Source organism: Apis mellifera, linkage group LG3, assembly GCF_003254395.2.
Source record: "Apis mellifera strain DH4 linkage group LG3, Amel_HAv3.1, whole genome shotgun sequence".
NCBI lineage: Eukaryota > Metazoa > Arthropoda > Insecta > Hymenoptera > Apidae > Apis > Apis mellifera.
In genome coordinates this window covers 8,531,261-8,556,801 of record NC_037640.1, presented here as the reverse complement: position 1 = coordinate 8,556,801, position 25,541 = coordinate 8,531,261, and the positions used below count along the sequence as shown (strand labels likewise).

Below are 25,541 nucleotides of genomic sequence, written 5' to 3'. Positions count from 1 at the left end.
GAGATAGACTCGTTTCCTATTTATTAAATCATATTCGAGAAAGAAGAATAAGAATAAATTTTCTCTTCGTTTATATCTATACTATCTGCTATCGTTAGATTCGATCTAACTAAACGAGTTTGATTCGAAAAAGAATTTTTATTCTTCCAGAATCCAAAGATTCGAAGAGATAGAGACTCATTTCCTATTTCTAAATCATATTCGAGAAAGAAGAATAAGAATAAATTTTCTCTTCGTTTATATCTATACTATCTGCTATCGTTAAATTCGATCTAACTAAACGAGTTTGATTCGAAAAAGAATTTTTATTCTTCCAGAATCCAAAGATTCGAAGAGATAGACTCGTTTTCCTATTTCTAAATCATATTCGAGAAAGAAGAATAAGAATAAATTTTCTCTTCGTTTATATCTATACTATCTGCTATCATTAGATTCGATCTAACTAAACGAGTTTGATTCGAAAAAGAATTTTTATTCTTCCAGAATCCAAAGATTCGAAGAGATAGACTCGTTTCTTATTTATTAAATCATATTCGAGAAAGAAGAAGAAGAATAAATTTTCTCTTCGTTTATATCTATACGTTTTGCGCTATCATTAGATTCGATCTAACTAAACGAGTTTGATTCGAAAGATGGAAGAGAATTTTTATTCTTCCAGAATCCAAAGATTCGAAGAGATAGACTCGTTTCTTATTTATTAAATCATATTCGAGAAAGAAGAATAAGAATAAATTTTCTCTTCGTTTATATCTATACTATCTGCTATCGTTAGATTCGATCTAACTAAACGAGTTTGATTCGAAAGAGAATTTTTATTCTTCCAGAATCCAAAGATTCGAAGAGATAGACTCGTTTTCCTATTTCTAAATCATATTCGAGAAAGAAGAATAAGAATAAATTTTCTCTTCGTTTATATCTATACTATCTGCTATCGTTAGATTCGATCTAACTAAACGAGTTTGATTCGAAAAAGAATTTTTATTCTTCCAGAATCCAAAGATTCGAAGAGATAGACTCGTTTCTTATTTATTAAATCATATTCGAGAAAGAAGAAGAAGAATAAATTTTCTCTTCGTTTATATCTATACGTTTTGCGCTATCGTTAGATTCGTGATATACGAATATACTCGTGTTTAATAATTACATAGGATACTCACTTTACCCAGTCGTATATTACGCGCCGGGAATGGCCACGATGGTGCCATGTAATCGGCGTGTCGGTGGAAGTGAATTACAACTCGTAGAAAATGATTTTTTTCCCTCCTCCCCCCTCCCCCCCTAAGTGATCCTAACATCCGTGGAATGTTCGAATAGAATATTTCCTCGGATGCGGCGAAAGGATTTTAAAGTGTCGTTTTCCGATAATCGAATCCGGCGGGGTTAACCGTCTGCTTGTCCGGTCGGCGAGGAAAGAATGCCGAGGAGGAATGTGCTTGCCGATTGATATTTCCTACTTACGAAATATTTTTATCCCTTCTTGGAATTTTCTACTCGAGAGAGAGAGGATAATCCGAGAATTGAATTAATTTTTAATCGAAACGAAATTGATGCAACGAACGATGCGTTATAACGTGTTCGTTTATGCGAAAATATCAGGCAAAAATCTTCAGATTAATAATCAAGTAGGATGTAACACGATAATGGATTGGAAATTTAAGATAAAAAAAATGGTTTCAAATTGTAGTAACGTGAAATTGATACAATAGTCAAATAAATGGAAATATAATAGCCAAAATTATTGATAATAAAATGCATCAAAAATATACCAGTAACGAGAACCTGTTCTATATAATTCCGGCATAGATTGTACAATGGCCGTAACAATTGGCAATTTAAAATTCTCATTATAAACCGATATACTTGGTAAACACGGACTTGGACTTGGACAAATAGAGCCTTGCCTTGAATCTCGAGCGTCGTCGTAACACGTGTCAATGTATCGAACGAGGTTGTTGCGAATCGAGGAGGAACACCTGGATAATTCGAGCTCATGAAGGAGATCAATGATTAGGTACGAACAGGGGGAATGGAAGGTGGTCATTTCGAGCACTAGATCCGAAGATAAGAGGATCGGCCGGCATAGAAATGGCTATTATGACTGGTTATCCTGTTAGAACGTGGTTATCCTTAATACGTAAACTTTACAAGCGGCGTAAGGAGGATTAATTATAGGAGAAAGTACTTGCCAACACTCGTGACTCGTAATTTTGACTTCGATCGAATTCGTCTCGGTACGTGCCTTTCAATTATCATCATTATTATTATTATTTGGAGAACGTTCTCAACGATGACTGCTTTTACAACGAACGAATTTTCTGGTTTTGATTAGAAAATAAAGGGCAATCGAACGCGCGAATTATTATTGCTTCGATCATTGTTATTTAGGAAAGTTTGTTTGTTGTAACGATGACTGGTCTTGTGTCAATTATTTCATTTAACAAACTCCACGATCATACCATCATCATTATAGAATATTATAATAATTGTTACACGTTAAAAAGATCGCGAGACGAGATCGCTTCCATCTCCGATCTTTGAAACTTCTCCGATCGAAAAAACCCAAAAAAATTTTTAAAAAACTGCACAACACAAGGACTCATTCATTCGTAATATAGATCCACGATCATCTAAAATTTACTCTCTAATAATTGCTATATATTAAAATGTGATGAAATTGCACTCGATCGATCGAAAAAATTTCTTTCCTTAAAAAGAAAAAACTCACTTTCGTTAAACTCCACGCTATATACATCTACAATCTACATCCACTATATAATACACGCTAAAAAGATGGCGAGATGAGATCCCATTTCGATCGATCGAAATCCCATCGAAAGAATTTCCTTAAAATCCAAAAAGAAGAAAGAAAGAAAAGAAGGAAAAGAGAAAAAGAGATTAAGAAAGAAATTGGACGACACAGGGCTCTCGTGAGGCGAGAAAAAAAATTACACGTTCGGGAAGGAACGTCCCAGCTGCTTGTCGCCTATCCCGAAGGGTAATGCAGGTGGAAGAAGCGGTCGGTCGTAATAATGTAATAATTTGGCCCGTGGCCTGGGTCAAACGACGAGTCCCGTTTGACTCTGGTCCCACAGGTGTGCGTCGCCGAGTGGACGACGAGACAAAGACGCGAGGGAGGAAGAGGAAAATAATGGCGAGGCAACATTACGAATAATTTCGGGCCCATCCACCGATCAGCAGAAATTTATGACGAGGTAATAAAAGTCCCACTGACTAATTCTGTTACTTTTACGAGCTTCCACGGATGAAGCCGGATGGACATGATCGTTTTCAAACCTCAAATTTGCCGCTTTTTCTGTTTGTATATGATCTTCTGCGTTTCTTCTTCTTCTTTTCTTTCCCCCCCCCCTCTTTTTTTCTTTCGTTTGTTTTGGAAAGAGGGGAACGGAACCGAGGGTTGAATGGAGTTAGGAGTTAGTTTTACGAGAGGAAGGGAAAAAGGAAAAAAAGAAGAGAGAAGGAGTTTACGAGTTATTCTTCGAGTATAAGTACTTTTTGCACCTCGGATTTTTCCAAATTTAAATTTCGTGCAAAACATATATATATATATAAACGTTCATTAGTTTATTTTACGACCGATCGAAAATCCGAGGAAGAATTTTTTAAAGATTTTTTTCGTACAAGATATTCGGTGACGTATTTTATACGCTTTACGTTCCTTATTTTCGTAATAAATAGATGGATGATATCTACGCGATCTTCGATTTTACTATACCCCTTCCCTCCCTATATCGAAATATATTCTCGTTGTCGTTGCAATTACGAGCAAGTTTCGAGCCTCGTTTCTCGATCGATGGACAAATCGTGTCTCCTCGACGGTGATAAAGCTTACGATTAGAGGAAACGAGACACGAGTAAAGTAGCAGTAAAAGCGGAACGAGCGAGCTTTTGTCGCAAAAGGTGGAATCGCTCTTTTTCGCTCGGCGAAAACAGGCCATCGGAAGTTCGTTTCGTTCCTTTTTCCTTTTTTTCGTTCATGCCGTATTGGCTCTGTCGCATGATCGCGTCTGATCCACATCGATGGGCCGATATTTAAACGAAATATTTCGAGTCGACAGCGAAATTCGAAGAATTTGCAAGATTCAAATCTCGAAACTTTTTATTAAATCGAAACGATCTTGGCTAAAAAAAAAATTTGAAAGAAATAAAATAGAGTCGACTTTCGAGTTGAAAAAAGAAAGAAATGAAAGGACACGCTTCTTTACGATTATCGAAATATTTGGAAAACGAGAGGGCACGAGAGCGAGATCATCTCTTGCACGAGCTTGTTCTTTTCTCTGTCCAAGGGTGAGGTTTGAGGAATGAATGACAGAGAGGGAAGAGAGAGGGGAAATACGGGATAGAGCGGGACGACACGAAGGATCTACCAGTTGTGGAAGGAAGGAGAGGAAGGGAGGGGAGGGCAGTGAATTAAGTTTCTCCGCCCCTGAGGCCGACACATTCGCCGACACTCGTCACGACCACCCCCTGGGGGTCCTGCGAATCTTTCAATGGAAATTCTGCGTGAAGGGGACGCCGCCTCGAGCCGATACCAATATCGCGTTTAGATCTCCTCTTCTCCTCCGATTCTCGATGAGAAACCTCCCCGATTTAAAACAATATCCCGTGCGCAACGCGATCTACTCCAATTTCCTCCCCCCCGCTTCCTGTCCGCTCTTCTTCTCCAATGTCTTATTCCAATTGTATTTTCTTTCTTTCTTTTCTTTGCTTCAATCCACGAGTCAGAATTATTGAATTTGAAATGAAATTGCACGTGTACAGGTTATCCTTTATGAATTTTGTTAGGTATCCATCTCTCGATTTCTTCTTTCTTCCTATTTTGTCGTTAACAAGTCGATGAAACTAGAAATTCTCGATGGGTAAAATTAGATTATCTTTTACATCTATTTCTTCACTTTTGTTTAGAATTTTCCTGATTTAAAAAAAAAAAAAAATTGAACGATTGCTTTTAATCAGTATAATTGCAAATAACGTAAAGATTTGAATTCTATCAGGCTTTCGAAGTTTTCACGGGTTAATTACGACGAAGAAGATGATTTTTATTAATGACAGGCTCGATAACGAGAGCAGAATCGCGCGCAAACTTTTATTTAGCTTTCCAACTAATAAATTCATCTTTGAAAACTGCAGACTTGGAGAGAGTTTCGGATTGGAGAATTCGAGGATCTCGCGCGAAATAAATCCGACAAAAGTGGGGAAGATCTCTGCCGTAAAAAAATTTCGTCGCGCTGCGCGGGAATTTGAAAGGAAATTGAAAAAGAAAGGAAGGAAGGAAGGAAGGAAGGAAGGAAGAAAGAAAGGAAGAAAAAGTGGAACGGCAGCTGGAGCGAGCCCCGGGAGGAGAGGAGAAAAATCGGGGGAGAGTCGCAAAGTTTGCGAGCGACTGTCGAAGTCGAAAGTCGTAAAATTTACGGTCAGCCGAGGAAGCGGTGCAAAAGGAAAGCGAGCCACGACGTTCGACGTGACAATGGTGGACGTGCACTTATACGGGTCGCATTGTAATTTGCATTGTGCATTCGCGCTCGAAAACGCACGAGATATCGCGTTACACGCGCGAGACGGTGTACGCGCACGTACACGCGTCGAATTCGGAACATATGCGAGCTCGGAACGAGAAGAACGTTTGTTCCACAAGATTGTTGTTCCCCTTATCCATTGAATTTCCATTGTCTGAATATCCAAACATTTTGCAATTCGATACCTTTTCTCTCTCTCCTTCCTTTTTTTCTTATCTTTGTGCTGTAGAAAAAATCGATATTCTTAGGATGTTTAATGACGATAATTTTATTATCTTTTCGATTTCTCTTTCTGTCTTATTGTAGAAAAATTGTGATACTCGGATATTTGTTATTCCACAGTGTCTAGATATTAATTTGATAATTTAATTTTTTCTTTCGTTGAAGGATATTTGAATTTCTGTTATGTATATATTATAATTCGATATCTTTCCCTCCAATCACTCACAGGGAAAATTGGAATATTCCTAATGTCTGAATAAAATCCAAATATTCTGTAATTTGATCCTCTTTATTCGATCGATACAATTGTTGTTTGATCCAAATATTCTGATATTTTCTGGTACTAAAAACATTACATTACTCTTTGAATTATCCAATCGTTCAAAAATATTCCATTTTTCAAATTCTTCTCTCATCGAATCTATCATCAGAACATCTCGTATTATTCGTAGATATAATTTATCTTTCGAATTCCTTAAAAGAATATCAACAAAAACATCTAGAAATACCAATCATAAATCTTACCTTGTTTAATCAATCTTAATCTCAACCATAACCCCTAATTATTGGAAAAATAGCAATTGTGATGTTCTCTCAGGAATACAGAAATATCTATTAATTTCAACACTATAGTATAATATAATTTTTAAAATTACAATGTAACGTTGTTATCGATCCATTCTCGAGAAGAGGAATCAATTTTAATGTTCTTCCGAATTTTCCACAATGCGCTTATCTCTCTCGCGCTTATTCTAAGGATCAGAGACGAAAAAAGAAAAGAAAAAGACGATCATTTTTTCGAAAAGACTCGTGAAGATACTCGTACAAGAGTGGACGCGAGTGGAAAGTTGCGGCCCGTTTCATTGGAACGGGCGCAAATTTATTACGGCCGATCCTGTGCAACGTGCCGCTGGCAGACGTTTATTCGATGCCTCGAAAGATAAATGGGCCGACATGAAACGGGGCTTATGGACGTTGTAAAATTTTCAAGATGCACGGGAAGCGACTCGCGCGGCTCATTAGGCCCCCGTGATTGTATATCTCGATCGTGTATCGGTATCGGCATTGCTGTCAACTATGCGAGAAGAATTTCATTCACATTTTTTTCCACAAATTTCTGCCAGATTTCTAAATATCCGAGAGATCTTTATCGACGTGTGATATCGAAGGGGAGGAAGGATTTTCTTTTCTTTTTCTTTTCTTTGGGATTCGAGAAATTTTTTCCGAGTGGAAAAAATACTTTTACATATTTTTGTGAGAAAATACAGTAAAGTGATCGTTTAAAATTTGTATAGATTTTTGTAGATCTTTCGATTATTCAATTGAATTTTTCTCAAAATTCTTTTGCATCTGATGAATCAATTCTTTTAACTTTTCAAGAAAATTCAAGCGATTCGTTTCAATTTTGAAATAGTTATTGTATTTTAAAGAATGAATTTAGTTGAGATACGAGATTAAAATTGATTGATCTCTTCTTGAGAATGGATCGATGACAATATTACATTGTAATTTTAAGAATTATTATACAATTGCCATAGCGTTGAAATTAAGAGATTCTTTGAGTAATACTTTTTTCAATTTCTTTCTCTTGAAATTTAATTCTTTAAAACATACTATTTGAATATCTGATTTATATACTTAAATTCTTGGATATGGCAAAATAGTTCTCTTACATTTTATAGGTAACAATTAATCGCGAGTACAAAAGGGAAAGAAACAAAGATACGGAAATTAAAATGAGAGGGAAGGAAATTACGTGTCTTTATTTCATTCCTCGAAAAAACAGAAACATTATTTCATGGATTAAACGTTTTCTTTTTTTCAACTACGTATCATCTCCAATTCAGATCATTGAATTCACTTGCACGAATATAAATACATCCCACGCAATACAGTTTTTCCTCTCCGCTAAAAATTTTCACGAAAAATCCTATCTTTTCAATTTTCGAATTCATTTCCAAGAATTTCCAATCCGAATGAAAAAAATAAGATCCGTCACTCTTTGACGAATGTTTCGTCAAATCAAATTCCCATAAGAAGAAAAGATACACTTTTCACGATCAAATTCCCAATCCAATTAAAATTCGTTCATTTTCTTCGTCAATCCCCCCATTATCATAATCCCTCCCTGCAAAACTTTTCTCCCCCAACGTAAAAAAATTTCCCAAGAAAAATCCATCCTCCTCTTCGACGACGAGTCATCGCCTCGCTCTATGAATAAAGGAGAAAAAAGAAGAAGAAGAAGAAGAAAAAAAAAAGAAATATCTTTTTCTTCATCGGACGACACAATGCGACTTTTCTTCCAATGGTGTGGCAAGGTCGTGGCGCGCACTCGCGCATTCGTATGCTAATCGCAGCTCGACAAAGAGCAGCGAGAGGAAGGGCAAAGAGAACTCTCTCCCTGAAACGATAAACGCGGACGAGGATAACGAGATTCTGGAAAAATGTCCCCGTCACCGCTAAATATAGTTGGTTAATTGGCAGTAATTGGCGAGTGCGCCACGATTTCGTCATTTTCGAATTTGGAAGCGAGCAACGTTTTAATGGGCCGAGGGTGTAAAAAGGAAAAAATAAGGGAAAGAAAAAATGGCGACCGATAAAGCTGTTTCTTTCTGGACTATGCCCCCTTTTCGGGGGGGACGAGTTACGCAACGAGAACTAGTTTCGAGTTATCGAGTTTATCTCGCGAGCAAATGGAAGATCGTTCTTTCGAAATTTGGGGTGGTTGCGTCGCTGAAGACACGAAAGAAATGTTCATCAATCGCGATTTCTCAGATCTTTCGTAGTAATTCTATGAAGGAAATTGCTAATAATTAATTAATTTTGAAAAAGAATTGTTATCGAATAGTATCTATAAATTTTCTTCGAATAAGTATATCTTTAATTTCAAACGTGATGAGAAAACTTGCTTGAGTTCAACAAAATATCGCATTACGTAGATATGGATCTATATGTGTAACGTGTTTTAACTTACGTGTTAAAACTTGAATAATTATTCTTGGAAATAGCTTTAATGTTCTTTAAGCTCTTCAATTATAATATAGCAATTCCGTATCAATAATTTAAGTGATTAATAATGAGATATTAAGCGAATCATGTGAACATTTCATTCGATTTGAAATTTTGTTGAAGCTAAATGCCACGCTATTAATTCAAACGTCCGCGATAACAAGGAACAAATGCAATTTTCGAGAGTCGGTTAATCGTATATAAGTTGAAATAAAACAAAATGGCAGAGGATCTCAGGTAAATTTAATTTTCTGATCCATATCCATTCGAAATTTAAATCAATTACAATTTCACGTATATCGTTTCACACTTTCTACGATCAAAAGTTTCTCCATATTCATTCATATATTTTATTCCATTACTTTTTAACCTTATTTCTTTTCTTCTTTTTTAATTATCTTTTCGATAGAAGACTTTGAAAAAATCCTTTCAAGAAATTGAATTCGTCGTTCTAAAATTTCTATTCTCAAAAATTTACCGAATCTCTCTATCCAAATTCGAAACTCGTTTATCGAAAATCGAAATTAAAAAGTGTAATTCCCTTTTCAGATTCATTTTCCAATTTTTACAGAGGATTTCTTTCGACGGATACGGATATTCGAATCGTATCCAGCTTGCCAACGACGAGGATCAATTTAAACTTCGATAAAGAGGTAGAAAAAAGGAAAGAAGAAAAAAGCAAGTCGCAAGTGGATATCGCGAGTGAATGCGGGCAAAAAGGTGGAAAGGAGGTGGACTGTTTCGACCGTTGTGGACGTCGAATGTTCCCGGAATATATTAGGGAAAAACTCAATTACCGAGGAGGGAAGAATAAGAAGTATCCCGCAACCCCCTTTTTGCAACCCCCTCCGATAGTCGAGCGAAATTATTACTCGACCGCCACGTTTCTTCGCCCATTACCAGGGCAAACTAACTTCGTATCCCCGTTCAGAATTGCAAATCCGCACTCTCTTTATGTATTATGGATCCGTGGTCTTCGCTCGGCCACCGCCCGATTCGTGAATGAAATTTAATTGATCCACCCCGTTGCCGAGGCAAAAAATCAGGCAACGATGTTTGTCAATATGGAGGAAATTCGTCGTATAAATTAAATCGTCGAGCCCTGAGTTGATTATCTTTTTTTTTTTTTTTTCGTCCAAAGGTTAATTCGAGATAGATGTTATTGGATAATGTGTGAGTTGGAATGATTTTTGAATAAACGTGTATTTTTTATTCGAATTTCTTGACAAGTTTCGACAAATTAAGAGACAGATCTAATATTGAATCTTAAATTATTTTTTGTACTGCTTTGTTATTTAGATAATTGAAGATGAAGATTCATTTCTGGATTCAAAATGAAATCATTCTCTTCAATGCTTCCATACACGATTTCAATTTTCATTTATTTCTCTTAAAATTTTTATAGAATAACATTTCAACATTCATCACACATCTTCCTCCACATTTCCCTTTGTATCCAGATAATTGAAGATGAAAATTCATTTCTGAATTCAAAAGAGAATCATATCATCGAGAACCATTCTCTCAACGCTTCGATAATTTTCCATTACCATTAACATTTCAACATTCCTCCATTTTTGGTGCTCGAACTCAAATCGAGTCATCGAATTGCCTGAACAATCTTCCTGGCCTAATTCTTAATCCTAACGTCTGAAAAACGAAAAAAAAGAAAAGGATGAAGCAATGAGAAAAATAAAGAAATAAAAAAAAAATCTTGTCTTATGATAGATAGGATCGAGGCAAAGGTTGGTTCCCTCGTTCTTTATCGAGGAGCGTTTATCAATTTACAATTCCCAGTTCGGGGAGGAGGCGAGCGGAATACCAATGGTTTCGCGGACGCGAAAAACGCGGCTTGAATCCCTCTCGGCTCGCCTCGCCTCGGCCGAGAGTCGGTTGTGTTTCCGATCCGTCACGATAAAAGGAGAGCCTACCTTTTCGATCGCGCCAATGCCAGCCTCGTTGCAAAGACGCGAGGAAGGACTACTACCGTTCGCTACAGGGACGTTTGCCATTTTTAGGGACGTTATTGTCGCTCAACACGAATTCTATTCCAGCCTACGTGTAATGCACACGGAATCGGCATCGAAAGTATCCGGCTCTCGTTCGGCCTCGTTCCTTCGAAACAGAACTTACTTTTTAACTTTAAATCACTTTCGCGCTGACAGAGAAGGAAACTCTTTGAATCGAAAAATTCTTGAAATATTCTACTCCCTTTGTGAACTTTACTAAAACCTTCTATCCATAGATACAATTGTCAGAGAAATTATATTCAATAACTCGTTGCGATATAACTCGTGAAAATCATCATTTCTCGTCGAAAGAATAATTCCAAGAATTCTTGAAAACTTTTTAGAAAAGGGTGAGTTAAGAAACAAGAAATATCGGAAAGCTCGATCGAAAAAACGGAATAATAAAAATCCTGGAAAGGGGGAGGAGATTTTTCGAACGATTTTCCTCAGAGATCATCAGATCGAAATCGTACGTAGAAGAACATCTCTCGAGCGCTCCACCACCAAGCCTCTCGTCGGAGGCTCTCGTCGCGTCTTCCTCCATTACCACGAGGCCGCTAACTCAATTTGTATGCGACTGCGCGAGCCCGCCAAATGCACGGCCGGTTAAGGTCACCGCAGTTCCTAGCCGAGTTCCAGGCTGGTGCACGCGGAAAAAATCCTCCTTGATCCAGCTGCTCTTTTTCTTTCCCCCTCTTCCCCGGCTTTCCTCGCCAACTTGGCAAATAACGTGGACGAGGGAGGGAGAGGAATACCTGGTTCGCTTCGTTGTTTCGCCAGGTAATGTGATTACAAGTTGAAGAAAGATTGGCCGCTTCTCTTTTTCTTTCTCTCCTCTTCTTTTCTCTTTCCTTTTCTCTTTCTCTCCCTTTTTGTTGCTCGGTATACTTCTTATTACTCATTACCCTTCGCATTTGTAATTGCATCAGATGATGCAATATTGCAATTTTTATCAAGTGTGTCTGGTCTTCGAAAAAGGCAAATTAAGGGAAATGTGTTCGAATTTGGTTCTTCGATCCAGAAATTTCAGTGCTGGTTCAGTGAATCATTTATAAATACGTGATTTTCGGAAAGAGAAAGATAATTAAAATTTCTCGGGATACGTTTAACCTCGAAAATTGTAATAGCATACGTGATAGTCGAAATCGATCTTCGATAAACATAGTTTCGTAGCAGCGAATCGGGAAATTTCCACGTGGATGGTCGAAATCAGCCGGATTCGCCGCGTTAATGCCACGACGTTACGTGGCTTAATCATATTCCATCAGTCCGGCTTAAACACTCCACTACGGCCAATTGCGCGCTCTTAATCCTCCCACGCTGCCATTCCAGAAGCAGCTCTCGATTCGAGTGGCGCGAATATCAATCTATCGATCTGTCCAACTAACTAGAGTTATTCTAACAGGTTGGAATAACTGTGTGTGCATCGAAGACGATTCGTTGCTTTCGATCGATGCTTTTTAATCCCCTAGATTTCCACTAGCTTCTTACAACGAATGGAATGAATTAGGTTAATGGTCCCGTTGCACGCCCCCCATCCCTTGCTGCTTTTCTTTAACGAGAAACTTTTCCATTTGATTGTCCAATTAACGATTGACCAGCTCGCTTTGCCGTTTACTAGAATGAAGAAATTATCTTGCAATGTTTTCTAAGTTAACGGCCCACACAGCTGGCCATTTTCTTTCAATGGCCTCTCATTAAAGATACATCTCAATTTTCTTCTAATCTATATTGCATACATCGTACAAGTTTAATAGTTATTTAGATGTTTACTTCTCTTTGATTAATATCCCGATAATTCGTTTTTATCACCAAAGAAATTATTTTGGAACGTGTTACAAGTTTTGGCAAGTTTTTTAATTGTTTTGTGATCAAATAACAATCTTCCACGTTCTTCTATCTCGAAAGGGATACTTTCCCTTTTTTCTAAGGAAATTTCTAAAGAAAATTTCGAAGAGATTCGAGGATCGAAAATGGAGAAATAGGATGTGCCGAAAGATTCGCAAACGGTGAGAGCCGATCGAGCTCTTCAATTATCCCTTATAGGAGTGAATACTCGGATGGAAGGAAATGCGAGGCAAGAACCGGCTCGGGACCACGGACCCCCTACCGGTTTTACTTCGCCCTACCGATCACTCGAGCGGTCCAGGCCTTCTTCCCCTCCAATCCGAGGAGGAGGATTCCCTCGTTAATTGCCGTGACATCCTGAAAATCGCTCTCGCGAATCATACGAGCCCCCTTTTTCTTATCTTTTAAAAATTGTACTCGAACGATGATATTCTCTATATCTTTCGAACGCTTTCCTTTATTTTCGAGATTTTAATCGGGAGAGGCTTGGAGCAAAGAGATCGTATTATTTTTCGTTCGTTCCATTCGATCGTTTAGATTAGTTCGATTCTTTTTAACGGAGAATGTGCCTATAAATACGCATGTACATCCTCCGTCCTTCTAGAAACAATTATCTAAATTCAACTGGCCCCTTGTTCACGATAATTCCAGTTAAAATTGCATTATTCTAAAGAAACGATAATTTGATTTTTTAAAAATTGTTTCTACACTTTTTAAATCATCGTTGAAGTTTCTTTCTAAATTTCTTTCCGATTAAAAATCATTCAATACATCAATCTGTTCCCAATTTCAGCATCCGAAGCGACTACTAATCTTTCCTTCAAAAATTATAATTTCTTTACCCATTCGTCGCGAATCTACTCTTAGAATCCTTAAAAAAATCGGCAATCGAACGCACATATACAAACAGGATATTATTCTAAAGAAACAATAATTTAATTTTTTAAAACTTGTTTCCACATTTTTTAAACCATTGTTAAACTTTCTTTCTAAATTTCTTTCCGATCAATCATTCGATACATCAATCTGCTCCCAATTTCGAAGCGACTTTCCTTCAAAAATTATAATTTCTTTCCCCATTCGTCTCTTAGAATTTTTAGAAAAATCGGCAATCGAACGCACTCGCTCGAGACACGCTCGAGCCGAAGCGCGTCCACGAAAAGAGGAGCGGAGAGGAGTTAAGAATTCGATGGACGGTGCAGGCGTTATGAAACCGTTAAAGATCGGCTCGACCGGTATCGATACGATACAGCGCGGCCGATTCGAGGGCCGATAAACGCGAGTTTCGTTCGAAACGTGAAACCAGTTCGACGCAAGCGCAAAGCGTGCAAGAATCGGCTCGCGATATCTCGCGAGTGCGACGAGGAAGCGATCGGTTCTTCTGATCGCGCATTGTAATCGGAGATATCGATCGTAAAATAAACCTGGATTATCCTTTCTTTTTTATGATTTATCCTCCTCGAGAGGAGGATCGTTGGAAGAAGATTTAGAGCACGGGAAGAGATTAGGATTTTGTTTATAGAGAGAGGGGAGGGTGGAATTTGTAACATTAAGATTCGTAGATCCAATTGTTATTTTTGGTATCGTTGAGGAATAGATTTTCAAGAATCTAAAAAATTTCTACCAAAGAGATTTGAATCTTTGGTTCTAAGATAAATTTAGATCCACTAGAATCAAGATCAAAAATATGAAAACTTCCAAATAATTGCCAAATCACTCAGTTTCCATGTTTTTAAAAAAAAAATAAATAATGAGCATTACTAAACTAAATACTATAATTTGTCCAGAAGAAAAAAGAAATTCACCTGTTTCAAAAAACAATCTAATTGAATATTTTGTTTAAAAATATGAATACGTTTCGAGCTCCGTTTCCTAATTAAAAAGTACGTGAAACAACTTTTCTGAAAAATCCAAAATCTTAGAGAACACGTTGAATTCTCGTTGCACGACGACGAAACAGAAAGCAAAAGCAAAAATCAACGAAACAGAAAAGCATACCGACAAAAGGGTATACGGAGGATGGTTGTTGGAAAGAAAACGCGGTAAAGAAACAGGGGGCGAGGAGAGGAAGGAGTGGAAGGAGACGGGCGGAGGATGGAAAAGGGAAGAGAGAAGTCTCTCTCTCTCTCTCTCCCTCTGTCGAGAGAGGGCCGAGAGAATAAAAGGAAGAAGTGGAAGGAAGGACGTAGGGTATCGTGTTGGGGGCCGTACCCGCGGTCCTCGGGCATTCCCGATCATTATTCCGCCGGCTTGCCACGGGGAGGAGGCTGACCTTGGTACGAAGGCATGACTGACCTTGTTGCCGCTGCATCCGAGAAACACATTGTGTCGCATCCATCATGCAAATGAACCGGTAATGAATATCAAAACCGAGTCCCCGCCACATTCCTTTTTTTCCTCCCCTCCAGTCAGAGCGTAATACATGCCGAGAATACTCCGGATATTCGGCTAAATATAGATATAAATATATATTTATACTCTTCTCTTCGGATGAAGAGAGATATTTTTTTTTTTTTTTTTAGAAAATGGAGTTTAAAAGGAAGTATGTTCCAGGTGTGACTTGGGTATCGATGGATATGGATATTGGGGTGAAAGTTACTTTGAAGGAAGGGTACTTTGGTGTTGGAAGAAAGTAAGGGCGTTTTATTAAATATGAAAAGGGAGGAATAAGGTTCTTTTTGTAACACAGTTTTCTTGTAAAGAGCAAGACGAAGAAGAGTAATATTCTGAGTTGTTTAGATGCTCGAAATCTGGCCTTAATCGCGCGAATCCTCCTCTCACAATCTACAAATCCACTTTCACCGGTTGGAATCCGTTTTCCAATCGAAAAAGGCTCGCGTTCTAATCCGTTATATAATAAAAATCCATCATCCTGTGTATATATATATATATATTTGCTATCTGTTCCATGAAACTCACCTTGTGCGTCAAGGCGGAGTCATCTTCTTTGGTCCTCTTGAAACTACTCCTTATGTCGTTGTAGTCTCTGGACGAGTAGCCGTAATTGTTGTCCAACACTTCTGCGGGGGGTTTGTAGTCCCGGTATCCGGTCGGCGAGGGGGTCGTGGTGGGTTGACCCGTCAGAGGTGTTAGACCGGTGGAAAGCGCCGTCGAGGTGTCCTCCTCCATCTCGAACACGTCGTCGCTCATGCTGTCGTCGCCCGTCATCACCTGGGGATGAAAAATCGAGAGCGTGGGATGAATAATGGGGCCGTTAATACGCTTCTCGTTTCGTTTCGAAATTTTAAAAGAATTATCCAGGGATGGTAAATAAATAATTGACAATCTTCGATTCGAATCTCAAGTCGAGAGATAGAAAAATTTGGAAATTATATCTAACTTTGCATTTTCTAATGATACGAAATTAAGAATCTGAATAGTGTGAAAATATAATGAGTATAAAATTTTATAAGACAATTCTTCGTTCATTTTTTAACATTTTTTAGAATCATTCCAAATGACAATCTCCATTTTATGTTATAATTTATGATAATCTTATGAAAAATTAATTTCTTTTACATAAATTTTATCTACTTCTTTAAAAATCCATCAAACCAATCCCTCATTAAATCAAATTCAAATCTATCTTATAAATTTATCCTGAAACAATATACAAAATTCTTTACTTCTCCTATATAAATATAACATTTTAGAAGAAAGCAACCATCTTTCCTATTCGACAATCTGGCTTCCAGATAAAAATCCAATTCCAAACCACATTCCTATCATATCAAATCTAAAAGAACTCAATTATACAATTCAATTTAAAATTAAAATTCTCCACATTCCTAATCTAAGATTCAAACCTATCTCACAATTTATCCTGAAATAATATACAATTCTTTACTTCTCCTATATAAATATAACATTTTAGAAGAAAGCAACAATCTTGCTCTCTTTAAAAATCCAATCCCAAACGTTCAATTCTCAACTTCTCATTAAATATCCCTAATATAAGATTTAAATTTATTTCACAATTTATTCTGAAACAATATACAAAATTCTTTATTTCTCCTATATAAATATAACATTTTAGAACAAATCAACAATAATCTTTCCTAACAACATTCAATTCCTATTAAATCAAATCTAAAACAACTCAACTTGTATATTCAATTTAAAATTAAAATTCTCCTCATCCCTAATCTAAGATTCAAACCTATCTCACAATTTACCCTGAAATAATATACAAAATTCTTTACTTCTCCTATATAAATATAACATTTTAAAAGAAATCAACAACAATCTTTCCTACTCAACAATTTGACCCCCTTTAAAAATCCAATTCCAAACCACATTCAATTCCTATTAAATCAAATCTAAAACAACTCAATTATACAATTCAATTTAAAATTAAAATTCTCCACATCCCTAATCTAAGATTCAAATTCTTCACTTATCCTATATAAAACATTTTTAACAATCTTTAAAAATCCAAACGAGATCCACGCCTGAGAACTTCCAATTAAAAATCTCGAGTCGACCACAATAGCCAATATCGACCGCCTACACGCACGCCTCACCCTCGCCTCTACCTAAATTCACGTATACCAATCGAGGGAGGGGGCGTCGATCGAAAGACAGAGGCTGCTCCCCATTGCCAGTGGCGTTTGGTATATGGGTGTCTGCGCTCCCGGCCGGTTAATATTTTATTATAATCCGAAGGACGCGGCGTATATGGCGAGGAAACGGTCCGCGTGATACGGGCCGCGATAATTCTCGGCAAAACGAGCCACGGGCTGTCGCATTATCAAAGCCAGCAGAGAAAACCAGTTCGCAGAAGCGTGCACGCAACAACCGGCCGCGAAAGTCCGCTGGAATAACTGTCCTTCGATCGGTCGACATCTCCATCGGTTGCTCCATCGCCACGCCGACCGCTCTCCCAATTAGCGTGCCACGTAGCAGCGTGCCCCATCGCTGATCATGAAGCGTGGATGATGGTTGATTCGGGATGAAAATTGAGACGAGGGCTGCGCCGGCTACCCGTCTTCAGCGTTTCATAGCGTTTAAATTGCCGATTAAGATGGCGATGCCGATGGGTATTAATGAGCAAGCTTTTTTGTTCTGTTCTCTTGCGGCCATTGAATAATGATTATTTTGCGCGTGTCGAGTTTCTAATAGAGGTGTGTAATATTTGAAATTATTGTAATAACGAAGAATCGAGTTTTCTTTCTTTTTTCTTTTCTTTTTAATTTGTGAGAAAGTAATAGGCAATTGCCTTTTATTTTAATAGGGAAGAATATCGAGTATTTTGTATTATATCTGGTGACGATGAGTAAGTAGATATTTAGTATCTGGATTATTTTTCGTTATGATAATGAATATTTTATATTCCATGCGTATCTAATATTTGAAAAAGATATTCTGATTAGAGAATTCGTTGCAAATGATTGAGTGTCTCGATTAGGATGGAAACTGTGCGAAATATAATTTATAAAAAATAAATAATCAATTTTTTTAATAATAAAAATTTATCCAAATTTATCCAATTTCATCTCGTCAAGAGCGTCGAATAGAAGCTCGCGATTGCAATTTCTACGAAAATAATAATTCTGAATAAATGGAACGAATAAGAAATGAAAACAGTGAAATATATATTGTTATCGAAAGGAACAACATTTAAGAATTTAACTCAAGGAAAAAACTTTGGAAGAAAGTGAGCATCGGTTGTGAAAGATTCATACGGGACTTTCAAATACGTTCCCCGTGAAAGAGAGATTACATCGGATTTCTTTGGCGCTCCCCGTAGTAGTAAACAGAACACTTCCATAAATCATGCATGGCTCTCGTCCCCTTGCTATAGAAACGTGTCGATGCGAACGCACATAACACGAATTAATTTTTTTAATTCCACAATTAAGACGATAAATATTGATAGCGCGTTAAAGCGTTGAACGATTATATTATATATTAAAAATAAATAAATAGATAATCGCGTTATAATAATCAATCATACTTACTTTACTCAAATTATCGTAAATTTATTATTAATTTTAATTCGATTTTCACAACACGTCGCAATTATTCTCCACTTTCTCACCATTATATCCGCGTTTACATTTCACACCCATTATCATTTTTATTGCTAATTAAACGATTATAATTTCTATGCATGATTAATTATATATTCGAGCGTTGTATCAACAAAATCTAAAAGTGATTATTGTATATATTTATAATAATCGATATTATAATTTACAGAGTTTCGAAATGGATTAATTTTTATTTCGTTACGTATCATCGTTCCTTCCAGTCGCCATTGTTACGCACTCTACTATTCTACGCTTGTTTCTACCTTCACTCTTACGAAAAAAGCTTCGTTCATCGCCACGTTTCTATTATATCAAACATTAATAAATTAATTATTTCGCTTGATATTTCTTATCTTCAACGTGACACCCTCGTGGAAGAGATTTGATATAAAAATTTATTTAAAAATCGTATTATTCCTCCCCGGGAAAAGATCCTTCGAAAATATCTCTCTTTCTAAATCTAAAAAGCTTCTCCTGAAAAGCAAGATATCATTCGTATCTTACGGAGGGAAATATCAAAAATTTTCCTCCTCCATTCGCAAAATTAGATTTCTCCTTCGCAAAGAGCTCTTCGCGAAGAGAATACAGAGAGAGACAAGAGAGGAAACAAAAGCCAACCAAATTCGATCTCCATTGAAAGAGAGAGAGAGAGAGAGAGACGATTTCACGAGAGGTTAGTTTACTTTGAGAAGCAGAGATGTTCATTCGATGTGGCAACCCTTACGTCGATCAGCTTCCGGAAAATTTAATTTCCGCGACGCGGCGCAAAGGACGAAAGACGCGTGTATCGATCCGATCCGATCTGCTCGCTTTATCTCCAAGTTTTTAAACCTCGTTTATTGAAAACCGTCCCCGTGACGGTTCCATAAATTTCCATCGGGAATGTTTTAATTACCGCGATAATTGGCTCGATGATGTACACGATGCATAATAATTCCTTAATCGAAATGCAATATGCGGAGATTTATCGATTCCCCCTCTCTTTGTAATTTTATTTTCGATGTCGGCGTGATTGTGGATCAACGGGATCAGCGTAGCGTGAATCTCGAGCGTGATTAACTTTTCACTCCCGTAAATTCAGGAAAAATTGGCGCGGTTTTTTAGAAAAGAGATCTTTGGAAAGAGATTTAAAACAAGATTCAGTATTATAGTATATTCGAAATATTCCAAATCGAGTCTGAAATACAAAATTTTAATCTATTTTAAAGATATTATTATATCATGACTTTTCCAAAAATTATCTTTATTTCAAGTTAAATTTCTTTCCAAAAATAAATATCAAAAAGATTCTTCTTCTTCTCCTAATTAAAATCTAAAATAAATCCTCCAACGATCAATGATTCTCTCTCAAAATAACGAAGCCATTTTATTAAAAAAAAAAAAAAGAAAATATTCTATACGTTATATAAAATAATTATTAACGTTTCAATAATTATTTTCTCTGCTTATTTTCTCTGCCTCTTCTTTTTCGCAAGAAGATTACAGAGAAGTCGACGAGCACTCTGTTCGCCCTCCATTTCTTTTCGGCCAGCAGACCGCCCCGAATCGGTCCGTGTCGGAACCAAGGGGTAGTCCCACCCCTAGGCCACGGCTCAGAGCGTTCGTGCCCCATGAATTTATCAGGCTGCTCCCGATAGAAGCTCTGCCGATTAGGCAGCCCGTGTAAACCTGGAAATTAGCATTCTCGAGGGAGGATGGAACGGGATCGTGACGCGCGAGGCGTTTAAGAGCGGAAGTGGCGCGATCGGATTAAATTATTGCTGCTTTCAGCTTGATTGATCGCTACTCTGTCCCCATTGGGAGGAATTGATTAAAGTCGATTGTGATATTTTTGACAGGTTTAAATTTAGTCTTTAATTTGTTTTCTTTTTTTTTTCTATTTTTCTTCGCTTTAGTTTCTTGAAATTTAAATTTTTTGATGATGTTTGGTTAATGATTTTATGGTCGTTTATTTTTGGAAAGATGAGTTTGTAGAAAAATGAAATTTTGATGTACAAGTCTCTTTTAACGACAAGTGAAAATCTTTTTGATATTTATCGACTTCAAATTCTTTAATAATTTCTTTATATTTATATTATTTTCGAGAATTTCAAAATCTGTAAATTGCCATTACTTTGAGAATTACGAACCTACTCTAAAAATTTCTCAAATTTAAATCTTCGATTCAAATAAAAAAATTTTTCTAAACAATTACCCGTTACTGTTCAAAAATTATAAATCATAAAAATTAATCCATTATTTCCAAAATCATTGACTCTTAAACTTCAATAAACAAAACTTCCTCTCGACTTCTCTGAAAGAATAACATTCCAATCCAAAAATCTAAAGTTAATTTAAATAAAATTAAATTCTACCTTCTAAATTTACTATTTCCAAAATCACTTCATTGACACTCAAACTTCAATAAACAAAACTTCCACTCCACTTCTCTGAAAGAACAACATTCCAATCCAAAAATCTACAAAATTTAAACTTAAATTAAATAAAATTAAATTCTACCCTCCAAATTTATTATTTTACCAAAAAAAAAGAAAAAAATCAGAATTAAACCTCAATGAACAAAATCTCAATTTTTACTCGAATCGACTCTTAAGAGATCTAAGAATCCAAGGAAGAAGAAAGAAGAAGATAGTATATTTGAGTGTGATCGATGGAAAGGAGGAAAAGGGTGAAAGAGAGGAGCGTTCCTCGGATGAATCCCTCGTTATCGCGAGGAATATCCAAGATAGGATCGATGGTCGGTCCCGATCCCGGGAAAAGAGGATCGATGGCGACCTGTACGCGGAATACCTGCAGCACCGGTTCTCGCGAGGAACGACGTCCACGACGATAAACTCGACCGTGGTAATTGGCTCGCGAAATCAACCCTTTGGAAACGAGCCCGCGACATTGTAAAAAAAATCTCTAAGGATCCGAGACACGTGGATCATCGACACGTGGAGGGTTAGACGAGCGAGAGAGAAGCTTTTCGAGAAAAATTTATGGGTTTTGCAAGACTTTTGTTGAAAAGAAATATAATCTGGATCTATTTTACTTATCTTTGGAATTTTTATTTCAAAGTTCTGGCGATTTGTTTCTCCGATAAATTTCGAACGTTTATTTTATTTTTCCTGATTCGTTTGATTATATTGGAATCATCTTTCATAAATTTTAATAGAAATTTCTCTACTTGTTGAGAACTTGAATTTATTTATATATTTTTATTACCGTCTCGAATTTTTCACGAGTGATATTTTCTGATATTTATGAACAAGGAGAGTGAGATTTGTTCGATTTAGGTATAGATATTTCAGAGAGGAATTTTTTTATAATATGAAGCAAGATTAACCGTTTAAAGTAGCTCCAGATATCGTACAAAGTATATATATTTCTATGATAATTCCGTGCATCGTGATATACTTTATATTCACCGTTTAAAATTTTCCCAGGATTTTCCTCTTATCCAACAAAAAGTTGTAAAATTCCCTGATATTTTATCAATATGTCACGTCTTCGATACAGTTATTCATCGATCCGTTTTCCCCTTTCTTCGAGAAATATAATATTATCCACTGACATACTTTTCTTTTATATATTTTACACAACAATTATTCTTACACATCCCTTAGGAGATTAATCTTTCACGAAATAAATTAATAACAAAAATCTATCCAGAAAATTGTTGCTTTTAACACAAATACAAATAAGCTGTTGAAAGAAATAATTATCATTGCGTTATGAATCAATTTATCATCATCGTATTCGCAATTGAATATCGATTATTTCAGAATTATATACCATCCATAATTCCTAAATTGATAACACCTTTAAAAAGGTTTAAAAGGCGAAACTTTTATAATCTCCACCCCACATACACGCAATTTCTTTCACATTGGACGCCTCGAAACCTACAATCGCATCGCTATACTTACATTGAGAGACGCGGAGGCGGGGACGGTGACCATGGCAGGGACGTCACCACTTTCACCCCTCATTCTGCCCCTTTACACGGCCCACCACCCTATTCAGCGACGTCACATCGGATCTCTGTTAACAGAGGAAATCATCCAGAGTGAGCATGCCTGTAACCTCGATAATTCGATTTCTCGTGGGGAATATTTCGTAAAAAAAGAGACGGGCACACCCTCGATTACTGATTATCTGACCGTTTGTAAGGGAAAATGACGGCAATATGTCGACCTCGGAATAGGGGGGAAGCGGCGAAGGGTTGTTTTGACTCTTGAAACGAGATTTTCGAGCGCCCATCTCGGGCAAAAAGGATCAATTTTGTTTAAATGAACCTTCTATTAAAGAGAGATACTCGATACGGATTATTGAAAATTAGTTTGGAAATTATTATCAATTGCGTATTTGTTACACGATTCGTGTTCAACGACGCGCAAGTAATAATCCGCAATTATCTTGTAATTGAACGTATCTACCAATTATTACCACCATTCTCACCTATTCTATTTCGTTTCACGTAATCACGAATAAATTATATCGAAGCATAAGCGCGTTTCCGGTCGACTCCGGTGTTCCTGAACGCGACGAGAGATTTTTAACGATTTCTCCTCGGCCAGTCCTCCCTTTTTCCCCTCTCTCGCTAACGAACTTTCGTCCGGGGTGGTTTTGAATCCGCTTAACCGCGGTTTCATTTATGCAAAAGTGACGGGGCTCGCGCCCAAGATTGTTCGCACTCCCTCGAGGCTAAATCCGATCCGTTTACGCAACCGTGACTTCGGCCCGATTGCGAATTCCCATACAAAAGTCCTCCCTGCGCCCACCATTCAAACGATCTCGTTAATTTGGATCTCAGATCTCCCCAGTTCCGTGATATTTTACGTAACGTCTTACGTTATGTAATTATTTATATCACTTATCTCGGCTGGAAGTCGTCTTATGATATATCTTAATTATAATATTAATTCATTGCTTTTTTTAACCTTTGATATTTTCTTCAACAGGTTTTACAAACAATTGTATTGAATAATTGTCGTGAAACAAGCATTGTAAAAATTATTTGTACATGAGGATTTGGTTCCGAAAATTCATACATTTCGTATAAAGACAGGAATTTCAAAATTTCAGGATTCGACTGTTCAACTTCGATACGCAAAGAGAGCAATTCCACGGATATTCAAACACGTGCGTCGCTCAAATATTTCAGCGAAATCGCGCGGCCGACCGTAATACCAATGCGGTTCAGCTGATTTATACTCTCGCACAACCACCACCGGGGAAAGCGAAAGTTTACTCGAAATAAACATCCCTCGAAGCCAGGAACCCAGGCTTCGAAACGAGACAAGTTTATTCAATAATCCGCTGCGTGCTTTAATACCATTTGCCCGACACGCATTCACGGCCAGTCATAAATTCTCTTTAGGAACTAATTTCACCGTATTCCGCTGCTCAATTCCGACCGTATTCTTCGCTAAGTAGCCACCAATACCTATGTATACTATATAACTCATTCCATTTCGCTCTTCCCTTTCCCTTTCTCTCTCTTCCTTTCGCCCAAACTCGGGGCCAATATGAGGCAACGACAGAGATATCCGCCTCTTTTTTCCTCCTACGACGCTCTATCCTCTATCGAGATAGCGTATCCTCTATCCTCCTCTCAATCACGGATTTAATATTCTCCGTCTTTATGTTCCGTATGTTCCACGCGGACTTTCAGTCTCTGTCGAACAATCTGCCTCGCCGTATTACAGCCCGTCCTTCTCGCAGCAACGGACTTTCTTGCTCGCTAGTATATATTCTCCCTCCTCGTTCCGTCAACCGATCTTCGCCACGCTCCATCTTTCTCCGTTCCGCGCAGGGATTATCGCTCTCCTTCTCCGCTGCTGATTCTCTTTTTCCCTCTTTCGTTCCACTACTCGTTGCTCGCAATACCGTCCTTGTCCCTCTATCCTTCCTCGTCCCACAAATACATCGCTCCTCCTCCGACAGACTTGCGTGCACAGTTTTTTTTTCTCTCGTCGTTCCCTCCAAGTATCGTATATCGTTCCTTCTATCTCCCTCCTTGTCCCTCTCGCTTCTCACCGTATACCCTCTCCTTCTCAGGTTCCACGGGAACAATTCTCTTCCCCTCTCCTTCTCGCCCCTCTGTCGTTTCTGACTCGCGTCACGCACGACGTTTTTTTTCTTTTTTTTGCGGCGCTTCGACCATCTTCCATCTACCTCTGTCCCTCGCCCGTTCCACCGTATCGCGTCCTTCTCCCACCGACCGGTCGAGTCCAATAACTCTTTCCCCTTTTCCCCCAACCGTGTCCCTCCTCGTCCGATCCACGGACGATACGTACTCGTTTCTCCTCGTTTCCACGTCGGTTGGCTCTCCCTTCTTTCACCCGTCCTTGTCGCTTCCTTGGAACCAGTGCACGCCGGAACGGAGGAGAGAACGGGTTGTCTCGTTGGCGGTCTCTGTCGCACGCCCGCTGCGTGGCCCACCCACCGCAATAAGTTCCACCCGCCCACGTTACCTCTCACGCACTTCTGCCGCGCGATCATCCGTTGCGAATTGGAAAGCAGGCGCGTCGCTTATCTCGCTGCGGGATCTCCCTTTCTTTCTCCCTTTCTCTCTTCCTCTCGACGGAGTGAGAGGAAAAGGGGAGAGTAAGAGAGAGAGAGAGAAGATGCGTTCGTTCTTTCGTTTCACCGCGTCTCGTGAGAAAAAGAAGGAGGGAATAAATAAAGAGAAGGCGACTTTTCGCACCCGCGCGAAAATTCAACGACGCGGAGATGAACAGGATAATACGACGCAGCGAAGTACGACGAGTCGATAGGAGAATTTTTACGGATTCGATGGTGAGGTTAGGTGCAAGTCAGCGGCTATTTTTCTTAATCCTCTGGAATGATGAAAGATATATGGCGTGTATATATCTGTATTTAGATTCTTTTATCTTGTT

At 37.9% G+C, this 25,541-nt stretch overlaps 1 protein-coding gene across 5 annotated transcripts in view; it reads right to left on the bottom strand.

Annotated features, from left to right (window-relative positions):
• Positions 1-25,541, bottom strand: part of LOC408741 (ras-related protein Rab-37) — a 236,822-nt gene that overhangs the window by 78,016 nt on the left and 133,265 nt on the right. For 3 of the 5 annotated variants that reach the window (XM_016911227.2, XM_016911228.2, XM_006563986.3), the window contains one exon: positions 15,542-15,793. In XM_016911227.2, the coding sequence (XP_016766716.1) occupies positions 15,542-15,790 (249 nt within the window). In that variant the 5' untranslated portion in view covers positions 15,791-15,793. Of the gene's footprint in view, positions 1-15,541; positions 15,794-22,565; positions 22,681-25,541 lie in introns of all 5 variants that reach the window. The other 2 variants (XM_392276.7, XM_006563982.3) reach the window with 1 other exon arrangement.